The sequence below is a fragment of the Callithrix jacchus genome, chromosome 3 (genome assembly GCF_049354715.1).
Source record: "Callithrix jacchus isolate 240 chromosome 3, calJac240_pri, whole genome shotgun sequence".
NCBI lineage: Eukaryota > Metazoa > Chordata > Mammalia > Primates > Cebidae > Callithrix > Callithrix jacchus.
In genome coordinates this window covers 151,783,743-151,809,176 of record NC_133504.1, presented here as the reverse complement: position 1 = coordinate 151,809,176, position 25,434 = coordinate 151,783,743, and the positions used below count along the sequence as shown (strand labels likewise).

Genomic DNA, 25,434 nt, shown 5'->3' with positions numbered 1-25,434 from the left:
TAAGACCTTGATGAAGTTCCAGGTAATTTAGCAGTGGATATATCCTTAGTTTTTTTTTTTTTTTTATTATGGGCATTTTTTTTTAAACAGGGAAAGCATAAGGTATAAAGTAAAAATTATGCATAATCCAAATATTTCACCACATTTTTAGCAGTTGAAATCATATTGTATAAGTTTCCTGCTTTTTTATGCAAAATTATGAGTGTTTTTCCTTGATATTAAAAGTTTCTAATTAGTGCATAATAAATATATACAGACCTGCCATAACTTAATCATTTTATTAGGGAACATTTGAGTTGTTTCTGTTTTTCCTGTGGTAAATAATACTATGAGGAATATCTTTGCATTCTATATTATGTATTTAAAATTCACACTTAATCACCTCTTTAAAAGGTTATATAACCACTTAGAAACCTCTTTAACAGTTATTTAACTTTAATATATCACTGCCTTAGAGATTTTGGGAAAGAATTACTGAAATAGTCTCTAAAGTAAGGAGACTGAAATCCTGAAGACAGGCTGCAAGCTGGACTCTGGCCCTGAAATTAGCCAGAAATAAACTCAGTTTGCAAGAAATCTTTTTGTTTATTTTCAGTTGTTGCAGAAGTAACATAAACAGTAGATTGAATTGTTAGTTTGTATGAGAGAAAAGGTTTCATTTTGTTGTTATTCGTAGCCTAAAAATGATGGCCAGATTTTCTCTGAAAGCCAGATTAAGTGGTAGGTGACAAACTGGATTGGAGAGAGAGGAGAAATAGTGACCACTGGCATGGCCGTTAGGTTGTTAGCTACAGATGCCATGAGAGTAAAATAAACACAGAGAAGTGTAGCTGTTCTGAGTAGACTAATGATAAGATACAAGTAGCTCTGCAGTCTTGAAGACACAGCCCTTATATACAGAGCCATAAGGATGTTCTTGTCCAGGCCAGTAGAACAGTTAAGTGCCAGAGTAAAGACTTCGATGTGGATCTTGTTTAGAAGTCAGCTTGAAGAGAGAGTATTAATGATGGATAATATTTTTCACTGTCCCTTTGCTTGTTAGAATTAATGAATTCAGTAATTCTTTAACCAGTGCTTGTGTTTTTATTGCTATGTGTTAGGTATTATATTTGTTTTATTGAGTTAAATGTGCTCCAGTATAGTTTTTAGAATGTACAGTGTTAAAGGTGGTAAATGTATGTGTCATTTTCTGTCTTGTATTAATGCCAAATGTGTACTTTTAAAGTTGCTAATACCTTAATTTCTACTCTTGTTAAAAATTAAGGACTTTTCAAAACAGCAAGAAAGCTATCAAAGGTTACTAGGATGGTGTCAAAAGCACTTAGAAGTCAATTTTAAGAGGCCACTACTGGCCCAAAATAGAATAGTTTGAGCATTAGTCAGAATAATGATTAACTAGATTGAAAAACATCAAGTAATATTTAAATGTATAAAGTTGTAATGATATACACACAAATTAAAAATGTGTCACTATTGCAGGACCATAGGTAGTTAGCTTATTATTTTGAGAACTGATAAAAAGGGGAAGAAGCATTTATATGTTCATATAGGAAAGTCATTATATGACTGAATAACCAAATAAGTGAGGGATATTTTTTCTCTTTGTAGAAGTAGTCTGACTAGTAATTGAAGGAGTAATAAAATTGAAATATCGTTTTGTAACCACCTAATGAATAAATGATTCTAGGCATTGAACAACAGTAGACACTATCATCACAAATAAATTGACAACCAGTTACTGTGTGGTTCCTGATGAAAGAACTCATCACCACTTAAAGTAGTGTTCACATCATTAAAAGAGCCTGAAGTTAGATAAAGCCTTTACAGCCATTGATTTATAGAACATTTTTAAGGATGGGCTAAACAGTACCGTGGGAATTCAGTCAGCAAAATTCAACATGGGAAACTACCAGGACGAAAATTCAGGACAAACAACCTGGCTTTTCAACATAAAAATTGCAGTTAAAAAAAAAAATTCTATAGCATAAAAGAGATTTAAAAGACATCTCAATCAGTCCCGATATATGGACTTTATTTGGATCTATTCACATAGAAACTGGAAAAAAATTAATAACATTTGTAACAACCGGAAGTTTGAAATTGAGAATATTTGATGATATTAAGGAATTTTTTCTTTAACTTCTGGTAATGGTGTTAGGGTTATGTTAAAGTTTTTGTCTCTTACAAATACATACTGAAATATTCTTGGAGGAAATTATGTGTGAGATTTGCTTCAAATTAATATTGGTGCAGATAGAAATGAGAAGAAATTGATCATTGTTGAAAGTAGGCTGTGAGTACGTGGCAGTTTATTGTGGTGGTTTTTCTACCTTTGCATACGTTTGAGATTTTCTGTAACATTTTAAAAACAAAAGAGAATATTAAAAAAAAATCTAGCATCGAGTCATAGAAACAGGTCATCTTCCGAGGAAGGACTTTTAGACTGTGGAATAATCCCTCTTTAAACGTCTTAGCACAGATTCTATGAAAGTATTTCATCAGTGTGTAAAAAAAAAGTTAGTGACATATTGTCTTTGTCAGGTTATTATTACAGAAGATATTTTGAATCGGGCTGAACAGTCAGAACACCAGTGGCCGGGATGAAGATGCTTTCCTGGAGTGTGTTTCCTAGGAAAATCTTCTTTAGCCCATATTTTACTAATTATTTTTGCTAGTAGGCAGCATATTTTAATGTGTAGGAATAATCCTCTCTTATGTTTGCTTTACTGACCCTTTAAAAAATAGACACAAATGACTGAAAACATTCTAGGCCTTCAACAGTTTCCCAAATAAGTAAAAGAATCAGTTGATATCAGGAACTTTTTCAAGAAAATAAGTTCTAGGCCTGAAACTTGAGTGAATACTTATGTTCCCTTATGCCCTTTGTGTTCTTCAAATTATCTTCAACATTCACAGTAATTGATGTTCCTGATGAATTCTTCGCCTTTAAGAAATGGCTTTTCTTTATTTCAGAATGCATATATCTGCATATACAATACATGAGTTAACATTTTTGGAAGATCATTATTAAGCAGTCAGAACTAAGTTTCAATTCTTGAATACTCAACCCTCCATCCTTGGAAAAACTTGACTGTATAATGATGTAATTTGATTTCACCTAAAACTTTACAAAATAAATGAATAATATCTAGATAGAGTTTTTGGATTCTTTCAAAAAGATGAATTCTCAGGACTCATGTTAAAAAATGAAAGAGGAGAGTCACAGGAAAATAGAGACAAATGTGGTTTTCTACTACTTGGCTAAATTGTGAAATATATTTTCCTTCTGTATTTGAGCCCTTCAAAGCTCACAGTCAACCCAGATGAAGCAGCTGAAGTGCTTTATAATTAGTCTTCTATTCTTCACTCAATTAAAATTCCCCGTATTACTGAGGCATCTCTCCAAATGTTGATCTAATTATCTGATTAAAAAATCGGTGACAGTATGAATGACTGATTAATATAATTAACTTACTGATTGTGAAATGAAAAAGGAATAAATCTTTACCTAGTGGAAGAAGGACACAGGATAATTCTGTGTAGGAGGTCTTCCTGACTTTCCCTCTCAGAGTCCATAATTCTGAAAAGTAATTATGACAACATTTTTTTAGCTTGCAACCAGCATGCAAAATAAAGAGTATGTATTATAGACTATATAGTTTTCAAAATAGCTGAATAGTAAAATGTTTTATTTGATTTTTAAAATATTTTTAAAAATTTCCAAATAAATAAATTTATAAGTTAGAGAAAAATGGAATATCGTCACTAATTTTTCTTTACAAAATGTATTTCCTGTGTACCTAGGAGCAGTGAAATGCCTCTTCTGGAGAGGGTGTCTTGGTAATTGTGCAGCTGGGAGTAGGTTTGAGATTAAAATATATGTATTTTTTCTTTTAGAGTGGCAGAATTTAGTGACATTTGGAAGCTTTTCAAACTTGGTTCCCTATAGTCATCCATACATTTGTACATTGAGTCAAGTCAAGTTGTACTCCACAGATGTTCAGAAAGAAGGACAGGGATCACAAACTCTCAGAGTGGAAAAAGTACCATCGTTTGAAACAGGTAGGTATAATTTTTTTAAATGTATTCTGAATACTGGAATAGTTTGTATAAAATTACTTGTTCCCTGAATGTTTGATAGAATTTACTTGTAATGTTATCTGGACTGATGTTTTCTTTGTGGGAACTATTAAACCACTAATTTAATTTCTTTATTTTTTCTATTTCTTTTTGACTCATTTTTCTACGAAAAACTATCTACTTAAACTAAATTTTTAATTTATTGGTATAAAATGTGTAACAATATTGTTTACTCTCAAAAGCATATGTAGTTATGTCCTTTTTTTCATTCCTAATATTTGTTTTATTTTCTTGACTAGTCTTACTGAGGTTTGTCGTTTACTATTTTTCCAAGTATTAACTTTTTTTACTTTGAACCATTATATGTTTGTTTCCTGTTTCATCAATTTTTGCTTTTTAAATGCAGCCTCCTTTTTTTGGTGTTTCTTCTGTCATTATTTTTTCTTTGTTTTGTTGTTTTATAATTTCAACTTTTATTTAGATTCAGGAGAGTACATGTGAGGGTTTGTTACGTGAGTATTTTGTGTGATGATGAGGTGTGGGATATACTTGATCTTGTCACCCAGACGATGAACATAGTACCAAATAGTTTTTCAACAATTGCTACTCCCTCTCTCTCCCTCATCTAGTAGACCTCAGTGCCTGTTTTTGCTATCTTTACGTTCATGTGTACCCAGTGTTTAACTCCTAATTATAATTGAGAACATGTGATACTCGGTTTTCTGTTTTTGTGTTAAATTGCTTAGGGCAGTGGCCTACGTGGTTACATCCATGTTGCTGCAAAGGACGTGACTGATCCCTTTTTGTGGCTGTGTGGTATTCCATGGTGTATATGTACCATATTTTCTTAATCCAATATACTATTATTAATGGACACCGAGGTTGATTTCAAGTCTACTATTGTGAGGAAGGCTGCAGTGAACATACGAGTACATGTGTCTTTTTGGTAGAATAATTTATTTTTAATATATAGTCATAAATGGGATTGGTGGAGTTCTTTGAGAAATCCCCAAACTGCTTTTCCCAGTGGTTGAACTAATTTACATTCCTACCAGTAGTATATAATTATTGCCTTTTCTCGGCAGCCTCACTAGCATCTCTTGTTTTTTGGTTCTGTCATTCTGTTATTATTTATTTTGAGACGGAGTTTTGCTCTTGTTGCCCAGGCTTGAGTCAATGAATGGCGCCATCCCAGCTCACCACAGTCTCCACCTCCCGGGTTCAAGCAGTTCTCCTGCCTTAGCCTCCTGAGAAACTGGGATTACAGGCATGCACCACTATGCCCAGCTAATGTATTTTTAGTAGAGACAGGATTTCTCCATGTTGGTCAGGCTGGTCTTGAACTCCCGACCTCAGGTGATCTGCCTGCCTCGGCCTCTCAAAGTGCTGGGATTACAGGGGTGAGCCACCGCACATGGCCTGTCGTTCTGTAGATTATTAACTTAGCTTATTAATATTAACCCTTCCTTCCTTTCTAAAGTAGGCATTTAAGCCATGATAATACATCCCACAGTTTTGATATATAATATTTTTATTATTGGTAATTCTAAATGTATTCTTATTTCTATTGTGATTCTTCTTTGACTTTTTAGTTATTAAAGTATCATTTTAAGTTACAGATGGAATTTTTATCTTTTTGTGTTAAATGTAGTTCATGAAAAGTGGTCTGTATTAATTTAGTCTTGAAATATGTTGAGTATAACATTTTGGTTTAGCAGTTGGTCAATTTTTCTAAATGGTTTTCCTGTGCTTGAAAAGAATGTGTATTTTTGGTTGCTGGTGTGGTGTTTATACACATCAATTCTGATTTTTAGTTGTTCAATCTTTGTCCTGTTTTTAAAATTCATCATTACCAAGGGAGATATTGGGGTATTACACTCTGATGGTGGATTCAGTGTTCTTTTTTTATGGTTGTGAATTTTTGCTTTTTATAATTTGAGGCTGTCATTAGATACATACATATTTCAAATTGTTACATAACACTGATGAATAATACCCTTTATCACTGTGCAGCTACTCTTTTTCTTTAGTGATGTCTCTAGTACATTTCTTTTGGTTACTATTTTCCCATTATAATTTTTTCCATCTTTGATTTTAACTTTTTTGTCTTAATACAATCATCTGTATCTTTTAACTGGAAATTTAGGCAGTTTGCATTTACTGTAATCAGTGATCTAGTTAAACATATTTCTACCATTTTATCATGTTTTCTTAAATTCCTTTTTTGCCTTTAATTTTTTTTCTCATTCCATCATTTCCTCACCCCCATTCTCTCTCTTTCTCTCATTTGAAGTTTTAGACTCTGTGTCTGTACTTCAGAGCCTAAAGGTAATTGATAAATTTACTTTCCTTCTGAAAAACACCAAAGCTTTAGAATGCTTTGGTTCTGATCACCTCCTTCAACTTAACATGCTATTTGTTGACTAATATTTTCTCTCTATTCTGCTGTTTTGCTGCTATAAAATATACATTGTTGCTTGCTTAAGATTTATTCAGACTCCTGTTAACCACCTCCTCTTATGTCTGATCTTTCTGTCTGATGTGCATCCTATAAAAGTTCCGTTAGGTAAGGATCTTTCGTGGGAAAGGCACATTTAAGATGTTACTCCATTGTCTTTTGGCTTCCACTAATTGTTGAGAAGTCAGATATTATGCCTTTGTTGTATATATTTTCTATTTGACTACATTTTAAAATTTGATTAACTTTATTTTGAAAGCATTTTTCTTTGGTATAAATGGCAGTTTTATTCTGAAGTGACTGCGTATGTATTTCTTTGTATTTATTCTACTTGAAATTTGTTGAGCTTCCTGGATCTGAGGATTAGTATTTTAGTATAATTCTGGAATTTGACAGTTCTCTGTTATTATCTTTTCAGATATTACATCTTCTCATTTCTGTATTATCTCCTTCTGGAACTTCTATTAGAAGTATGTTACATCATCTTATGTTGTTTTGCATGTCTCTAAACCTCATGATATTTTCTATTTCTTTACCTTTCTGGCCTGCATTCTGTATTATTTCCTCAGGTCTACCAAGATCACAAATTTCCTCTTTAGTTGCCTGTAATATGCTGGTTGATTAGGTATGTTGGGTTTTTAACTTAAATGACTTTTATTTATTTATTTATTTTTGAGACCAAGTCTCATTGTTGCCCAGGCTGGAGTACAGTGGTAAGATCATGGCTCACTGCAACCTTAACCTCCTGGGCTCAACCTACCTCAACCTCCTAAGTAGCTGAGAAAACAAGTGTTGCCGCCATCCCCAGCTAATTTATTTTTTTTATTTTGCAGAGACAGGGTCTCCCTGTGTTGCCCAGGCTGGTCTCGAACTCCTGGGCTCAAGCAGTCCTCCTGCCTCAGCCTTCCAAAGTGCTGGGATTACAGGTGTGAGCCACCATACCTAGTCATATTTTTTTATTTCTAGAAATTGTTTTTTACCTTGCTTGGTTGGTCTTTAATTCCTCGGTTATATTTTCAGACTTACCTTTTATTACATTAGATACATTAAACATAGCTATTTTATATTTTAACTGAAAATTCTGCTATAGGAAATCTTTTTGTTTCCCACTATATTATCCTTTTCTTCCCTTTTTTGCTCTTGTTAATGATGTCATATCTGTATTTTGTAACTGTGAATTGTTCATTTTCCATGATGTTTTTGTATCTTCAAAGTATTTGACGTTCATCTGGATTGAAAATGCCTTTCTGCTTCACGGGGGTTTGTTTTTGCTTCTGTAGGCTACTGGGTATACAGTTGAGATGACATTAAATTCAATTCTCTGCTTTAGATTTACATTGTGAATTCAGACTGTATACTTGTGTTAGGGTTCACTTGTCTGTAGGATTTTCAGAATATTTTTTCCTTCCCCACTGCTTAACACCAAAGTACAGACAGGCCTGTTTCCTTACAGTTCCCTTCTGTGTGTATTATTTATTTCCAGTTCATAGTGATGCCATGGCTGTGGCATTTTATTTCAGTGTCCCCTGTTAGACTCTTAATCTTGGGCAGAACCTAGTCTTATTCTCTGGTCTCCCATGCCTCTTGTAGCTGTAGAGGAGAAATAAGCTCAAAGAATCCAATCTTCAGTAGAAATCAGGGAAAAACTGGCTTTGGTGTGTTCATGTGTTTGTAGAGGTCCTGCTTTCACTTCATTTCTGCCCTTTTCATATCATTTTTTGCTGGACTAAATACATTTAAAAAGATTTTGCTTGGGGTACAATAAAAAGAAGCATTAAGGAAAGTCCTTTATTTATTCATTAATTTACTCAAGAAGTATTTATTGAGCACTTTTTATATGGCAGCAAATGAGAATGAGTCAGAGTTGATTACTAAAGCAGAAAATTAAGCAAACAGATATTGTATTTTAACATTTGGCCCTGTATTTACGGGTTCTGCATCTTTGGGTTCAACCAACCAAGGATCAAAAGATTTGGGGGGTAAAATGGATGGCTGCATCTGTACCGAACATATATAGACATTTTTTCTTGTCAGTATTTCCTAAACAATGTGGTATAACAATGATTTACTTAGCATTTGCATTGAATTAGGTATTATAAGTAATTTAGAGATGATTTAAAGTACGTGGGAGGATGTGCATAGGTTATATGCAAATACTGCACCATTTTATAAGGTGGACTTGAGCATCCATGGATCGTGGTATCTGTAGGGAAGTCCTGGAACCAGTCCTTGACAAATAGTGAGGGATGACTGTACTGTGATAGAGGAGATTCATTGTGCTGCAGGGGCACATAGGAGAGGCACTTAACTGAGTCTTGAGTGGTTAGGAAAGATTTCCATAGGAAATGATACCTACTTGGGGACATGAAAGAAAGAAAAGTATTGCCCAGATGTGGCAGCTCACGCCTGAAATCCTAGAAATTTGGGAGGCCTAAGTGGGTGAATCACTTGAGCCCAGGAGTTCAAGACCAGCCTTAGCAACATGGTGAAACTCTTTCTCTCTCTACAAAAAATTCAAAAATCAGCTGGGCATAGTGCCTTGTGCCTATAGTCTCAGCTACTTGGAAGGTTGAGGTAGGAGGATCATCTGAGCCTGAGAGGTCAAGGTTGCAGTGAGCCACTGCACTCCAGCCTGGGCAACAGAGTGAGACCTTGTCTCAAAAAAAAAAGAGAAAAGGGGTTAAAAAAAAAAAAAGGTAGGTATTAGTATGGTGAATGTTGGAGAAAGGAGGTAAAATTCGTGGAATAGTGAGTAGAGGATTTGGTGGTAAGTTTGGTAATGTTGAAAGTACAAGAGATGGTGATCCAGTTTCTATATTCCTTTTTATTTTTTTCTACAACTCTCTTACTTCCTCATTATGTTTCAGCCAAAGCAGTCTCGCTTTTACTCAGCCATGTAATGAAAAAATGGGAAGAGTTAAGCAGTAGTCAGATCAAGCTCTTGTTCAGGAGTTTGGATTTTGTTTTGTAGGTAGTGGGAATAACAGAGTATTATTAATACAAGTAGGGGAGGTACTTAATCAGATTTAAGGTTTTAGAAAGGTAACTAGCTGCAAAATGGCAAACATTGCAAAGGAGGGAGATTGAAAGTAGTAGTACAAATGAAGGTCTGGACTAGGGTAATGATAATGCTTTTTTTTTTTTTTAAAGGAGTAGATGACCTTAAGAGATCTAGGAACTGAATAAGACTTAGTAATTGAATTTGGGGGATGAAGGAGAGGGTCAAGTAAAGAGCAATGCTTGGTTACTGTTTGGCCAACTGTGTAGATTATTTCTAAAATTAGGAGTACCAGAGCTGGAGGATATTTTAATGAGATGATGATGATGGCTTGGTTTTAGACATCTGAATTGTAGGTACCTATGGAAGATCTTAACAGATAATGCAGTGACCAGTAGGCAGTTGGGTATCCAGTGAGTCTGCTAGTCACTGTATTATCTTTTAAGATGTTACACATCAGGCCAGGCAGGGTGGCTCACACCTGTAATCCAAGCACTTTGGGAGGCCCAGGTGGGTGGATCTCGAGGTCAAGAGATCAAGATCATCTGGCTGACATGATGAAACCCCATCTCTACTAAAAATACAAAAATTAGCCAGCCGTGATGATGGGTACCTGTAATCCCAGCTACTCGGGAGGTTGAGGCAGAGAATAGCTTGCACTCGGGAGGCGGAGGTTGCAGTGAGCCGAGATTGCTCCCCTGCACTGCCGCCTGGGTAACAGAGTGAGACTCTGTCTCAAAAACAAAAAAAAAAAGGCTGGGCGCGGTGGCTCACGCCTGTAATCCCAGCACTTTGGGAGGCCGAGGCGGGTGGATCACTAGGTCAAGAGATCAAGACCATCCTGGTCAACATGGTGAAACCCCGTCTCTCTAAAAATACAAAAAAAAATTAGCTGGGCATGGTGGTGCGTGCCTGTAATCCCAGCTACTCAGGAGAATTGCCTGAACCCAGGAGGCGGAGGTTGCGGTGAGCCAAGATTGCGCCATTGCACTCCAGCCTGGGTAACAAGAGTGAAACTCCATCTCAAAAATAATAATAATAATAATAAAAAAGACCAGGCATGGTGGCTCACACCTGTAATCCCAGCAGTTTGGGAGACTGAGACAGGTGGATCGTGAGGTCAGGAGTTCAAGACCAGCCTGGCCAACATGGTGAAACCTCATCTCTACTAAAAATACAAAAATTAGCCAGGCGTGGTGGTGCATGCCTATAACCCCAGCTGCTAGGAAGGCTGAGGCAGGAGAATAGCTTGAACCCAGGAAATGGAGGTTGTAGTGATCCTGCCACTGCACTCCAGCCTGGGAAAGACCAAGACTCCATTACAAAAAAAAAAAAAGACATCACACATCTTAACACAACTACCATCCTACTTCAAGATATGATTATCTCTTGTCTGATCCCAGTCTTCTCCCTGGGATCTCTGCTTTCATTCTTGTCCTTCTGTAGTTCATTTTTCACATAACAAGTTAGATCTTTTTAAAAACAGATCATGTCACTTTTTTAATTAAAACTCTACGTTAGCTTCCGGTTACCCATAGAACAAAGCTGAGACTGCTAGAATAAAATTAAAATTTATTATTCTGACTCTCAAAGTTCTCTCTACCTGATCTGGCTTCCATATTCCTCTTTATTTTCTTCTCTACTCTCTTGCTTGTTCATTAAGTTTTAGCCAAAGCAGTCTCCTTTTGGTTCTGAAAAAATGGCAAGCTTGTTGTTATAGGGCCTTTGCTCTAGTTGCTCTTTACAAGGTGCCCTTCTTCATGTGGCTCAACCTATTCCAGTCATTCATATCTGAGTTTAAATGTCAGCTCTGCATAGAGGCATTTTTAAATCACTCAATCTAAAGTAGCCATCCAGTAAGTCTTTAATATTACCCTAATTTAATTTTCTGCATAGGTAGTACTTACTCCTGATTGGTGTTTTCAATATTTTTTTTATTTTCTCATCAACTACATGCTTGCAAGCTCCATGACAGCGTGAACCTCAGTGTCTTGCTGATAGTAAGGACATAATATTTATAAGTGAGTGAATGCATAGGGTTCTAACCTAGAGCTAAAGATTGAGTTTTTAGCTATACACATATGGTAACTGAAGCCGAGTCTGTTTGAGACAGTGCAGGGAGAGTGTTTAGAGTGAGGAGAGATCTTCTAGTACAAAATTCCCCACATGGGTAAGGGACAGGTAGAAGAGGAGCCTGCAATGAAGACTTTGAAAGGAGTGGCTAGAGAAAAACCAGACTATATTGTGTCAGGAGAACAATGTCCTCTTCAAATAGTGTTTGAAGAATAATAAACATTTCAAGACCATTTTTCTTTTAGATAGATGTGTTTCACAGGGGAAGATTTTACAGATTCCTTGAGAAACCTGCATACATTTTAATGGTTCCTTGTTTTCATTATTTTTTCCTAAGCCTCATCCTCCCTTTGGGTTTACCTGTGTAATTTCTTCCCTTTCTCTTGTGGTGTTGGAGAACTGCCTGGGTAAATATTGGTTGAGAGTTTGATTTTATGCAATGAAAGAATGCAGAGTGTAATGAGTCCCTAAGTTCCAGAAAAAAAAGCATGTTTATTAGGACATAGTTAAGGGAAAATAAATAGTGATGAAATAGTATAATTAAGGGTAAAATATGTTATAATGCTCTGCTGAGGTGAACATAGACTGAGGGGAAAATATTTAATATAGTTCCACTATTCAGAATCTTTCAAATCGAAATCCAAGGTTTTTTTTTTTTCTCTGCTTACTGGAATAAAAATGTTAGTTTATTTTCTTATATTAGAAATATATTATTTGTTGACAGTTTTATTTTGGGCTCAATTTTTCAGGATTTGCTTAGGCCACAATAGACCTTGTTAGCCATCAGATAGGTAGCAAGTGATTGCTTGATTGAAAGATAATTTGTATATTGAAGGATTTGAGATTGAGTTTTGAATAATTCAAATCATATGATAAAGTCAGGAACAGCTCATTAAGAAGCAGAGACTTGCTAAGGAATCCTTAAGTTTTTAAGGAGCATTCAGATGTGTTAAATTTTAGTAAAATTAGTTTTAATTTTGCTAATGACAGCAGATGTGTGGCAAACAGCCAGAGTTTGAACTTAAAACAAATGTCTAGAGATATTCATGGATAGAATGTTTGGTTACTCATTGAAATCATAAAGATTCTACTCCAGTGATGCAGTGTGAGTTTATTAAGTTGGTGGCATGCACAGTAAGTATTCATACATGAGTTTAAGCCGTTTACTAGCATTCTTGTTTGTGCTTTATAACATTATATATTTAGTAACATCTAGACAGTTTGTAGTGAGAAGAATATCCAGAAGTATACAGCTTAGAGCAACTCATTTGATGTGATTTAGTTGAATGACTTTGAGCATTGTAGAAACTAGGTTTGTTTCTGAAACTTTTGACAGTAGGTACCAGTTGTTTGGACATTAGGTAAGTTTTGAAAATGTATTATTCCACCCTTTTCCCTTCTCTTTTCTCTTCCCTGATTTCTATTTCCCAAAGCTAAATCGTAAAAAATTAACATATAGATTCTATACATAAAGATGCTTTAGAATTTGCTTGCTGCGTAGCTAGAAAAAAATAAAATTATAATAAATTTAACTTTTCAAGGTCAAATGTAGTTATTAAATAGAAATGTTTTTAAGCTTGTCTTCAGTTTACCGGTATGACATCATAACCTATTTAGGATTTGACAAATATTTAAAGGTTTTTAGATTTTCTGTATATGCTTTAGGTATCAAAACACACTGTATGTTGGCCAAGTTCAGTGGCTCACACCTGTAATCTAGCACTTTGGGAGGCCAGGTTTAAGCATCTCTTGAGGTCAGGAGTTTGAGACCAGCCTGGGTAACATAAGGAGACCACATCTGTACAAAAAATAAAATGATTAGCTAGGTGTGGTGGCATGTGCTTGTAGTCCCAGCTACTCAAGAGACTGAGATGGGAGGATTACTTGAGCCCATGAGGTTGAGGTTGCAGTGAGCCCTGACTGTGCCACCACAATATCCAGCCTGGTGACACAGCAAGACCCCGTGTCAAAAATAAAAATAAATAAACACTCACACACTCACACTCTCTCTCTCTCTCTCTGTGTGTGTGTCTCTGTCTCTCTCTCTCTCTCTGTCTCTGTCTCTCTCTCTGTATTTAGTCATTTCCCAGTGTTTTTTTTACTGAAAAACAATTGTCAGAAAATATACTAAAAATTATATGTAAAGAATTTTTCTTTTTTTTTTTTTTTGCGGGTGTTTTCATTTCTTTCTTTTTTTTAAATCACATTTTAGGTTTTGTGGTACACGTGAAGAACATGCAAGATTGTTGCATAGGGACACACGTGGCAGTGTGATTTGCTGCCTTCCTCCCCTTCACCTATATCTGGCATTTCTCCCCATGCTCTCTCTCCACAACTCCCCACCCGCTGCTGTCCCTCCCCTGTTCCCCTCAACAGACCCCAGTGTGTAGTGCTCCCCTCCCTGTGTCCATGTGTGCTCAGTGTTCAACACCCACCTATGAGTGAGAACATGTGGTATTTCATTTTCTGTTCTTGGTTCAGTTTGCTGAGAATGATGGTCTCCAGGTTAATCCATGTCCCTACAAAGGACACAAACTCATCGTTTTTGATGGCTGCATAATATTCCATGGTGTATATGTGCCACATTTTCCCTGTCCAATCTATCATCAATGGGCATTCCGGTTGGTTCCAGGTCTTTGCTATTGTAAACAGTGCTGCAATGAACATTCGTGTGTATGTGTCCTTATAGTAGAACGATTTATAATCCTTAGGATATATACCCAGTAATGGGATTGCTGGGTCAAATGGAATTTCTCTTTCTAGGTCTTTGAGGAATCGCCACACTGCCTTCCACAATGGTTGAACTAATTTACACTTCCACCAGCAGTGTAAAAGTCTTCCTATTTCTCCATATCCTCTCCAGCATTCGTTGTCTCCAGATTTTTTAATGATCGCCATTCTATCTGGTGTGAGATGGTATCTCAATGTAGTTTTGATTTGCATTTCTCTAATGACCAGTAATGATGAGCATTTTTTCATATGTTTGTTGGCCTCATGTATGTCTACTTTGTAAAGTGTCTGTTCATATCCTTCACCCACTTTTGAATGGGCTTGTTTGTTTTTTTCTTGTATATCTGTTTTAGTTCTTGGTAAATTCTGGATATCAGCCCTTTGTCAGCTGGGTAAACTGCACAAATTTTTTCCCATTCTGTTGGTTGCCGATTCACTCTAATGACTGTTTATTTTGCCATGCAGAAGCTGTGGAGTTTGATTAGGTCCCATTTGTCTATTTTGGCTTTTGTTGCCAATGCTTTTGGTGTTTTGTTCATGAAGTCCTTGCCTGCGCCTATGTCCTGAATGGTTTTGCCTAGATTTTCTTCTAGGGTTTTTATGGTGTCAGGTGTTATTTTTAAGTCTTTAATCCATCTGGAGTTAATTTTAGTGTAAGGTGTCAGGAAGGGGTCCAGTTTCTGCTTTCTGCACATGGCTAGCCAGTTTTCTCAACACCATTTATTAAACAGGGAATCCTTTCCCCATTGTTTGTTTTTGTCAGGTTTGTCAAAGGTTGAATGGTTGTAGATAACGTTGTGTTGCCTCCGAGGCCTCTCTTCTGTTCCATTGGTCTATCTCTGTTTTGGTACCAGTACCATGCTGTTTTGACTACTGTAGCCTTGTAGTATAGTTTGAAGTCTGGTAGTGTGATGCCTCCTGCTGTGTTCTTTTTGCTTAGAATTGACTTGGCTATGTGGGCTCTCTTTTGGTTCCATATGAATTTTAAGGTGTTTTTTTTCCAGTTCTGTGAAGAAGGTCATTGGTAGCTTAATGGGGATAGTGTTGAGTCTGTAAGTTACTTTTGGCAGTATGGCCATTTTCACGATATTGATTCTTCCTAACCATGAACATGGAATGTTTCTCCATCTATTTGTATCCTCTGTTATTTCGTTGAGCAGTGGTTTGTAGTTGTCCTTGAAGAGGTCCTTTACGTTCCTTGTTAGTTGTATTCCTAGGTATTTTATTCTCTTTGTAGCAATTATGAATGGCAGTTCATTCTTGATTTGGCTCTCTTTAAGTCTGTTATTAGTGTGTAGGAATGCTTGTGATTTTTGCATGTTGATTTTGTATCCTGAGACTTTGCTGAAGTTGCTTATTAGTGTCAGGAGATTTTGGGCTGAGACGATGGGGTATTTTTGCTTTTATTTCAAATAGATCTTTGCTTTTGTTAATGTTTAATATGTTGGCATTTAATTGCTTCATATAGCTTTGACAAAGGTAACTCAAAGGATAGGCAGAGCTTCTGATCACAGAGGTATTGTGAATACATGCTTTGAGGCACTTGTTCTAACCATTCACTGGAATAATAAAGTATAAAAAGACAAAATTGAAGACGTAATTTGACCAATAAAAGACATCTTATATCAAAGAAATGGGAAACTATCTGGGCTCTGGGTCTGTAACCTGGGAGTGGCAGCTAGGAGTTTGGCTTGTTTGGAGTAATATGCTACTTGTGCTACATGAAGAACAAGGTACTGGAGTCAGACTCACGATTTGAACTTATCCACCCACCCCCCCCAGAAGGCGGCTGAAAATAGCTAATTCCAGTTGCCACCTGAGGCTTTGTCTTATAGGAAGCTGTCGGCCTAGGGAGGCAAGAAAAAGACAAGTATACTATTCCGTTCTCATGCTGCTATGAAAAAATACCTGAGATTGGGTAATTTATGAAGAGATTTAATTGATTCACAGTTCCACATGACTGGGGAGGCCTCAGGAAAACAGTCGTGGCAGAAGGCACCTCTTCACAGTTTGGCAGAAGAGAAAATGAATGCAGGCAGGGGAAATGCAAGACACTTACAAAACCATCAGATCTTGGAACTATCATGAGAACAGCATGGGGGAAACTGCTCTATGATCTGATTACCTCCACCTGGTCCTGCCCTTGACACGTGGGGATTAAGGGAATTATAATTCAAGGTGAGATTTGGATGGGGACACAGAGCCAAACCATATCAACCAGGAATTGAAGCCTGCTGTTTCCTGGCTTAACGACTGGATTGAGGGGAAGAAATTTCAAACTGGCAATATGAGATTAAACTGGCAATATGAGTTCTGCATAGAGGTATTAGATTGAACTCTGAGCAGAAGAATGTGAAAAGGAGAATGAAAGGATATACCCTATTTAGGATAAGATTGCAAATTCTAAAATTTCAAAATACATGAAGAATCCTAATGCTAAGAAAGCCAACAGAATCAACAAATATGAATTAATTTTAGATGAAGTTAGAATAACAGTTTCAATTGCTTTAAAATAAGTGTAATATTCTCAAATGGTTAAATGAAGGACTCATATTCATTAAAAATGACAGGGAGTTTTGAAACACTAATTTGAAGAAATAAAACCAGAGCAAGTAATTATGAAAAGGAGACAATCAGAAATCTTAGAAATGAAAGTGTAGCCACTATAGTAAAAATGTTATAGACTAAATAGTCATAGTCAGAAGGAGAGTTAGTAAATTGAAATTCAGTCTAAAGGCACATAGGAAGGCAAAAAGATTTCTAAAAATTGAAAGCTTTTAAGAGGCATGCAGCTCTAGCCTACATTTAAGAGATAGGGAAATGGTGAGGAATCAACATATAAAGAGACAGTAGATGAGAATTTTTCAGAATTTGAGAAAAACAGGAATTCTCAGATCAAAAATATGTTTTGAGTACCAAGCAGGATAAATAAAAAGAAATCCACTCCTGACACTTTGTAGAGAAACCACCAATTTAAAAACCAAAACAAGAAACAATGCAACTGAAAAAGTGACCTGGAATCAACCCAAATGCCCATTGATGATAGACTGGATTGGAAAAATGTGGCACATATACACCATGGAGTATTATGCAGCAATCAGAAATGATGAGTTTGTGTCGTTTGTAGGGACATGGATGAATCTGGAGAACATCATTCTCAGCAAACTGACACAAGAACAGAAAATGAAACACCGCATATTCTCACTCATAGGCGGGTGATGAAAAATGAGAACACATGGACACAGGGAGGGTAGTACTATACACTGGGGTCTATTGGGGGGAAAAGGGGAGGGCCAGCGGGAGGGGGAGGTGGGGAGGGATAGCCTGGGGAGAAATGCCAAATGTGGGTGAAGGGGAGAAAGGAAGCAAAACACACTGCCATGTGTGTACCTATGCAACTGTCTTGCATGTTCTGCACATGTACCCCAAAACCTAAAATGCAATAAAAAATTTAAAAAAAAAAAAAAGTGACAAAGAGAAAAATCAGAATACTATCAGCCTAATTGTTGTTCTACTGAAGTAGAATTTTTACCTGCAAAAATCTGCAGAAAGCAAAGGTGGGGGAATGATTTGGGGTAATATCCAGGAAAGGAGCAAGAGGAAAAATAAGTGCTACTCTAGAATTTTATGGTGATCTAAATAATCATTGAGGAGTGAAGGTAAAAATAGGAACATTATACATATAAAGATGAATGCCATTTTAAAAAAATTTATTTTCTAAAATTTTGAGAGGTACATAGTAGGTATATATATATGGAGTACATGATATGTTTTGATACAGACATGCAGTGTGAAAAAAGCACTTTGATTTACAAACAATCCAGTTACATTCTGTAAGTAATGTATAATATAATTTTAAAATGTATAATGTAATTTTAAAATATACAATTAAGTTATTACTAAGTATAGTCACCCTATTGTGCTCTCAAATACTAGGTTTTATGCTATTGATTTTGTACATATTACCCATCGGCATTTCCCAAAAAATGAGTGTCATTTTGCTAAATCATATTAAAAAACAAACAAAAAAAACTATTAAAGCATGTACTCCTACAAGATGCAGAAGAAACCCAGAGTTACAGAACTGATGAGATATTCAAGAGACAATGAAGAACAAATGGCTAGGTGTCCTGGTAAAACTACTGATAATAAAACAGTAAATTTTCTTTTAATATTAAATGCTAAAATTATAATCAAGAGTAGTAGTATGAGGCAGGCTCATGGCTCAGACCAGTACTCCCAGCACTTTGAGAAGCTAAGGTGGGAGGATCACTTGAGCCCAGGAGTTTGAGACCAGTCTGGGCAACATAGTGAGACCTCATCTCTACAAAAAATTTTAAAAATTAGCTGGGTATGACAGTGTGCACCTCTGGTCCCAGCTACTAGAGAAGCTAAGGTGGGATCACTGAGCCTAGGAGTTGAAGGTGGCAGTGAGCTATGATTTCGCCACTGCACTACAGCGTGGGTGACCTAGCAAGATCCTGACTCGTAAAAAAATAATAGTCTGATCGAAGACACTTAGATCACTATGAAATTCTAGAATAACATTTATTTTTCCTCTTTCTCTTTCCTGGATATTACTCTAAGTCACCCCCCACCCACCTTTGTTTTCTGGGCAACAAGAAAAAAACTGGAGGAATTACATTACTTTACTTCAGATTACACTACAGAGCTTTTATAACCTAAAAGAATAGGTTTACGTTACTAAACCTAAATCCTTTATATTGTTACTGGCATAAAAACAGACGCACAGACCAATGGAACAGAATCCAGAATCCAGAAGTGAATCCATAGATCTACAGTAAGCTCATTTTCAACAGATGTGCCAAAAACATACATTGGGGAAAGGACTGTCGATTCAATAAATGGTGCTGGGGAAAACTGGTTGTCCATATGCAGAAGCATGAAACTAGACCCCTTCTCTTGCCACATAAAAAAAAATCAAACCAAAATGGATTAACGACTGAAATCTAAGATCTCAAATAATGAAACTACTTAAAGAAAACATTGGGGAAACTCTCGAGGACAGTGGCCTGGGCAAAGATTTCTTGAGTTAGACCACACAAGCCCAGGCCACCAGAGCAAAAATGGACAAATGGGATCACATCAAGTTAAAAGCCTTCTGCACAGCAAAGGAAACAGTCAACAAAATGAAGAGACAACCCACAAAATGGGACAAAATACTTACAAACTATCAATCTGACCAGAATACATAAGGAGCTTAAATAACTGTGGGGAAAAAAATCTAATAATCTGATTAAAATGTGGGCAAAAGATCTCAATAAACATTTTCAAAAGAAGACATGCAAGTAGCAAATAGGTATATGAGAAAGTGCTCAACGTCATTCATCACCAGAAAAATGCAAATCAAAACTATAATGAGATATATCTCACTCCAGTTCAAAGGCCTTTTATCCAAGAGACAGGCAATAACAAATGCTAGTGAGGATGTGGAGAAAAGGGAACCCTTGTACACTGTTGGCGGGAATGTAAATTAGTACAGCTACTCTGAAGAACAATTTAGAGGATCCTCAAAAAACCAAAAATAGAGCTACCAGCAATCCCACTGCTAGGTATATTCCCAAAAGGAAGTCAGTCATACAAAAAAAATTATCTGGGTGTGGTGGCATGCGCCTGTAGTCCCAGCTACTCAGGAAGCTGAGGCAGGAGAATTGCTTAAACCTGGGAGGCAGAGGTTGCAGTGAGCTGAGATTGCACCACTGTACTCCAGCCTGGTGACAGAGCGAGACTCTGTCTCAAAAAAAAAAAAGAAAGAAAAAAGAAAGAAAGAAAATTGGTTTATCAAGTATTGGTAATCCAGTATCTACATCTTTTTTCTCCCTCAGAAAATTACACAAAAACCTACACGTAAATATTACTCTAAACATAGACAATACAAGAAAGTGTTTAAGAGTATAGAGTAAAACAGTAAAACAAAATGACGGGGCCTTCGTGTTTAAAATACTGGCTCTGTGACTGGGAGAATTTGCAAAACCTTTTATGCCTCAGTTTCCTCATAATAAGGAAAAACTGGCTCTGTGACTTTGGGGGCAAGTTATAATCTCTGTGCTTCAATTTTCTCATAAGATGAAGATAATAGTATTTTCCTCAGAACAATTTTGTGTCAGTTAAATGAAATAATTTGTAAAGTGCATAGGACAGTACATGGCACATGTTAAATGCTTAGGAAATGTAGCCATTCTTCATAAACTCTGAAATGTTATTGAATGAGGATATAAATATAATGGAAAATGTTTTAAGGGTGAGATTTTTATGACATTTGATACATACAAAAGAATATTATAATACATGTGTAAGTTAAAAAAATAATAGAATCAAACTTTGGAATTTACTACTCAAGCTAAGAACTTCACCATCTTGATCTCATCCTCACATCTCCATTTGTTCTATGTATCCATGTGATTAAAAAAGGAAATAGCTTTATACATTTGTGCATAGCCTGATTGTTTACTTTTGCTTGTTTGTAAACTTTGTTGTGATAGCTTATCATATGTATTCTTTTGTGATTTACTTTTTTCATTAAATTTAATTGCTAAGATTTATCCTATTGATTGGTGTGTGTCTAGTTCATTAATTTTCTTGCTATATAATTATAGCACATACTGTTCAGGGACATTGTGTGAGTTAAATGAATTGATAAATGCTTAGAGTAGTGCTTAGAACACAGTAAAAGCTCAAAGAAGGATGGCCATTATTATGTTTGTTATTATTCACTGCTGTATGAAATGTTGTGTGAATATGATGTGGTTTTTCTATTCTCTTGCTAATGGGCATTTGGATTGTTTCCAGTTTATAAAAACAGAACAGAGTGCTGCTCTGAACACTCCTGTACCTCTGTCCTTGTGCCCCTGTGCAAGAGTTTCTTGAAGCCAAATATATTGACATAGAAGAATTGCTGGGTCATAAATTATGCTTGTGTTCAACTATGGTAGATAATGCCAACTTGTTTACCAAGGTATTGTGCCTGTTTGTATTTCCACCAGCACTGTGTGCATTTTCGTTGTTCCATATCCTTGCCAACATTAGGTATTGTCATATTTTCCTTTTTCTTGATCTGATGGTTATAAAATAGCATCTTGTAATTTCATTTGGATTCTATTAATAATGAGGCAGTCATTTTTTCAAATGTTTATTGGTTATTTGTATATCCTTTTCTGTGCAAGTTTATTCTTCCTACTTTTTTCTAATGAAGTGTCATTTTCTTGATCTTGAAGACTTACTTAAATATTTTTGATTATTTGTGTTGATTCTATTTGTTGGAAATATCTTCTCTCAGTTTGAGGCCTTTCTTTTTTCTCTCTTTTTTATGGAATTCTTTGATGAACAGTTTTTCTGAGTTTAATTTAGCAGAAATTTATTGTTTTTCTTGTATTGTTTATATCTTGTTTAAGAAATCTTTCTGTACCATAAAAGTATTCTATATTGTCTACATAAAAGTATTCTGTGTTGTCTTATTGTGAGGCATGTAAATACCTTAACATTTAAGTAATTAATTAAGCTACTTGTAATTGTTTTTTCTTTATGGTGGGAGGTAGATTCAAATATTCTTTTATTTGATGTTTTTTTTGACAGGTGGAGGGTTGTACAGTTGTCCCAGTTCCACTTAGTAATCATTCTTTATTCATTGAATGGTATCTCTGGTACAGTTTTAAATGGAAAAACTATGCATTCTTTTGTTCCTTAATTTAAAGCAATGTATTTAGATGTTCACCATTAAAGACAGTGTTTGTTATAGGATTGTTTTACCCTTTAAAGAAATTTCTTCTTGTCCTAATCTTGTAAAAGGGTTTGAGATTTGCATGGATGTTGAATTGTATAAATACTTTCTCTTTAGCTTCTGAAATGATTCTGTAGTCTCTCTTCTTTAATCTGTTAAAGAGATAAATAGCTTTTGTTTAATGTTTAACTACTCTTGCATTCTTAAGATGAATCCAAACATGGTCTAGGATATATTGTCTTTTTTATGCATTGCTATAATAAGTTGGCTAATATTAATTAAGTTTATAGATTTGTATGAAAGCAGTTGTTTAATATAAACTTCTTTTAATAAACTTTACAGCAGAAGATATGGGTGCACAACTCAAAGCTCCACTTAAGCCAGACCCTCTCCAAGTAAGAGGTAAATATATTTAACATTAGTTTATGTAGAGCTCTTTATATTATTCTGAGAATATAGTTTATTTTACTTTTATTTAAATAGATTGACCATAAGGATTTATTCTTTTATGTATAAACTAATTTTCGATTAAAATTTATATTGCATTTTTGTCACAAATTATTTCAAAGCCCAAAGAAAGGAATAATGGCAAATAAGAATCATCTATTGCATTAACATTTTTAGACGAGTGATGCAATTAAAGAACAAGAGGCCAACACCTTTCAGCTACTGCTTGTTCAAATCCAGGTAGAGTTTGGCCGTTCTTGTTCGACTTTCTTTTCCAGGAGAAACTGAAGGAATTCCTGTTTGTAGCTCTCTTCTGTATAGCAGGCTGTGGTTCCCATCTCCAAAGCAGCTGTTTCATGGAGGCAGCAAATCTGTGATTAAGAGCAGTGTGCCTTTGGCATCAAACAAAAACTGGGTTAAAATTGTGGCTCCACTGCTTATTAGCTGGCTGACCTTGGGCAATTTACTTGACTTCTCTGAGACTTAGTTTTCTCCCCTTTAACATGGTGCCGAAAATGAGATCTCTTTTTTAGGGTAACTTTGATTAACACTTGGTAGACAGTCAATTAATAATAATTAATGTTGTTATAGTAGCCGTTATTATCATCCTCATTGTCATCATTAGTAACATGGGTCAGGATTTTTCTGCTATTTGTAAAACTAATATATATATTTTTTAAAGTAATGTTTTTAAAGAGAGATGTAATTCTTTTTGCTCCAGAGGAACTCATATGGATTTTGAGTTTTAATATTTGGGAGTAAGGCAGTTTAGAGGCCTGAAACTCATGCAAAAAGAAATCTGAATTTCTTTATATAGTTTTTTTCAGATAAGGTTTTGATATTTATATTGAGCTTTATTTTTGAAATATTCTTACTAAGTAATATTTGTGCATTTAGTGTAAGTATAATATGTTATTTTAGGAATCTTAGGTTGAATTTGCTCTTTCAACTTGGAAGTAGAACAGAAAATTGTGAAATAATAAATATGAGAATGGAACATGAAGTGAGTAGGTGACAGTTTGAAACAGAACACGAGTTTGTTATTTTTCTCTTGCTCTTCATATATTGGCTTAAGTTATTTTTCTCTATCATATGGCCAAAATTCTCACCTTATACTGATTTATTAATATAGATTGAAGTTCTGTAATTTTTAACTCACAGACTATAATTGATACCGATACCAAATTGGTATCGGTATTGTTGTCGCTGGCTTTTTTATGAGCAGTTTGATACTTGACAATAGAAAAACAGTTTATTAGAAGGCAATATTTAATCTGTAATTTGTAATGTATTTTTTTGTAATTTTTAACGGATGAAATTATTCCTTCAGTTTTATTACATCATGTGAAATAGTTTAGTGGCTTTAAACATTTTTGACTGCAACCCACATAAGAAATACTAATTAGCAACCTAGTATACATATAGATTAGTATATGTAAATGAAAAAAAGGTTTTCACACACTTAATTGTATGTAGTAGTCTTTGATTACTTCCTATTTATACTTTGTATGAAATGCTGATTTGACCTCACAGTTTGAAAAACTCTGAACTACCCTGTAATTTTTTTTGGCACAGAGTCAGACTTTGTAGCACAGGCTGGAGTGCAGTGGCATGATCTGCCTCATTGCAACCTCTGCCTCTCAGGTTCAAGTGATTCTCATGCCTCAGCCTCCTGAGAAGCTGGGATCCACGACCACACCTGGCCAATTTTTGTATTTTTTTTAGTAGAGACAGGGTTTTACCATGTTGGCCAGGCTAGTCTTGAACTCCTGACCTCAAGTGATCCACATACCTCGACCTTCCAATACTCTGTAATTTTTAATCAAATCTTCAGTTCATTTTCATTTAGATCCTAAGCAATTTAAAATGTATTAATTTGATTTAGACAGACCATTAATACCTACTCAAGGTGTTCATTAGACGAAGGTTGACATTTTAGCATCAGTTATAGATGAGTGTGGAGACAAAAAGCTAGATGGTTACAAATGCAATTTCATCCTATTCTGCACTTGGATAATTTTTTTTCTGATGTATTCACTGAAAAAGATCAGTTTTTTATGAAATTCATTAGTGAAGCCTCTTAAGTATCAGCCTATATTCATCTTCACATGTGACTTTCAATGTGCATATTTATTATGTTTTCCTATGTTTTTGATTTAGTTAAAGCAGTCCTTAAGAAAAGGGAGTATGGATCAAAGTACACTCAGAATAATTTCATCACTGGAGTCAGAGCAATAAATGAGTTCTGCCTTAAATCCAGGTAATTAAAAAAAATATGGAGCAGTATGTCATATCTAATCTAAATAACTATTCCTTTCTTAGATTATATTATCTGCTATCATCCATATGTTGAACATTTTCTACTGGCTCCTTAAAATGAAGAATATTCCATCAAAAATGTTAAAAATTATTGGCTAACTAAACTGAATCCTGCCCTAGCATTAGCACTTCTAGTCTTTTTTAGCTTCTTCAACCCACAAAGTGAAGTTCTTCAGAACCTCTCCATCACATAAGAATCTTAGGAGTTAAATTGTTAAGTCATTGGTATGTGACAGAATTTTCAATAAGATTATTTGCATATTTGTATGTTTGACTTTTTTGGTTTTTTTGGCCAGCAGAGTTGAATACTTAATTTAGTGAGTTAAATTTATGTTCATAGTCCCAAATGTGGTTTCTTTTGAGTATAAATTATTTTTACTACTTTCCAATATCTGTTATTTATTTTCTCATATTTATAGAGATTTATTGAAATTATATTAGTCACAGATCTAAACTTTTCTCCCTCCTTTGAGTGCCAATTGGAGTAATCAGGTGATCTATCTTTTTTTCACCCTTTCTCATTGTCACAGTCTCTTTGGTATATTTCAAGAAATAGATATTCCTACAATTTTAACTTTTATAACTATTAAA

The 25,434-nt window shown here is 35.3% G+C and overlaps 1 protein-coding gene across 2 annotated transcripts in view; it reads left to right on the top strand.

Moving 5' to 3' along the window:
• Window positions 1–25,434, top strand: part of SLC30A9 (solute carrier family 30 member 9) — a 98,761-nt gene that overhangs the window by 6,095 nt on the left and 67,232 nt on the right. For both annotated transcript variants that reach the window (XM_008993414.4, XM_035293795.3), the window contains 3 exons: window positions 3,898–4,062; window positions 22,420–22,479; window positions 24,685–24,784. In XM_008993414.4, coding sequence (XP_008991662.1) covers window positions 3,898–4,062; window positions 22,420–22,479; window positions 24,685–24,784 — 325 coding nt within the window. The remainder of the gene's footprint in view (window positions 1–3,897; window positions 4,063–22,419; window positions 22,480–24,684; window positions 24,785–25,434) is intronic.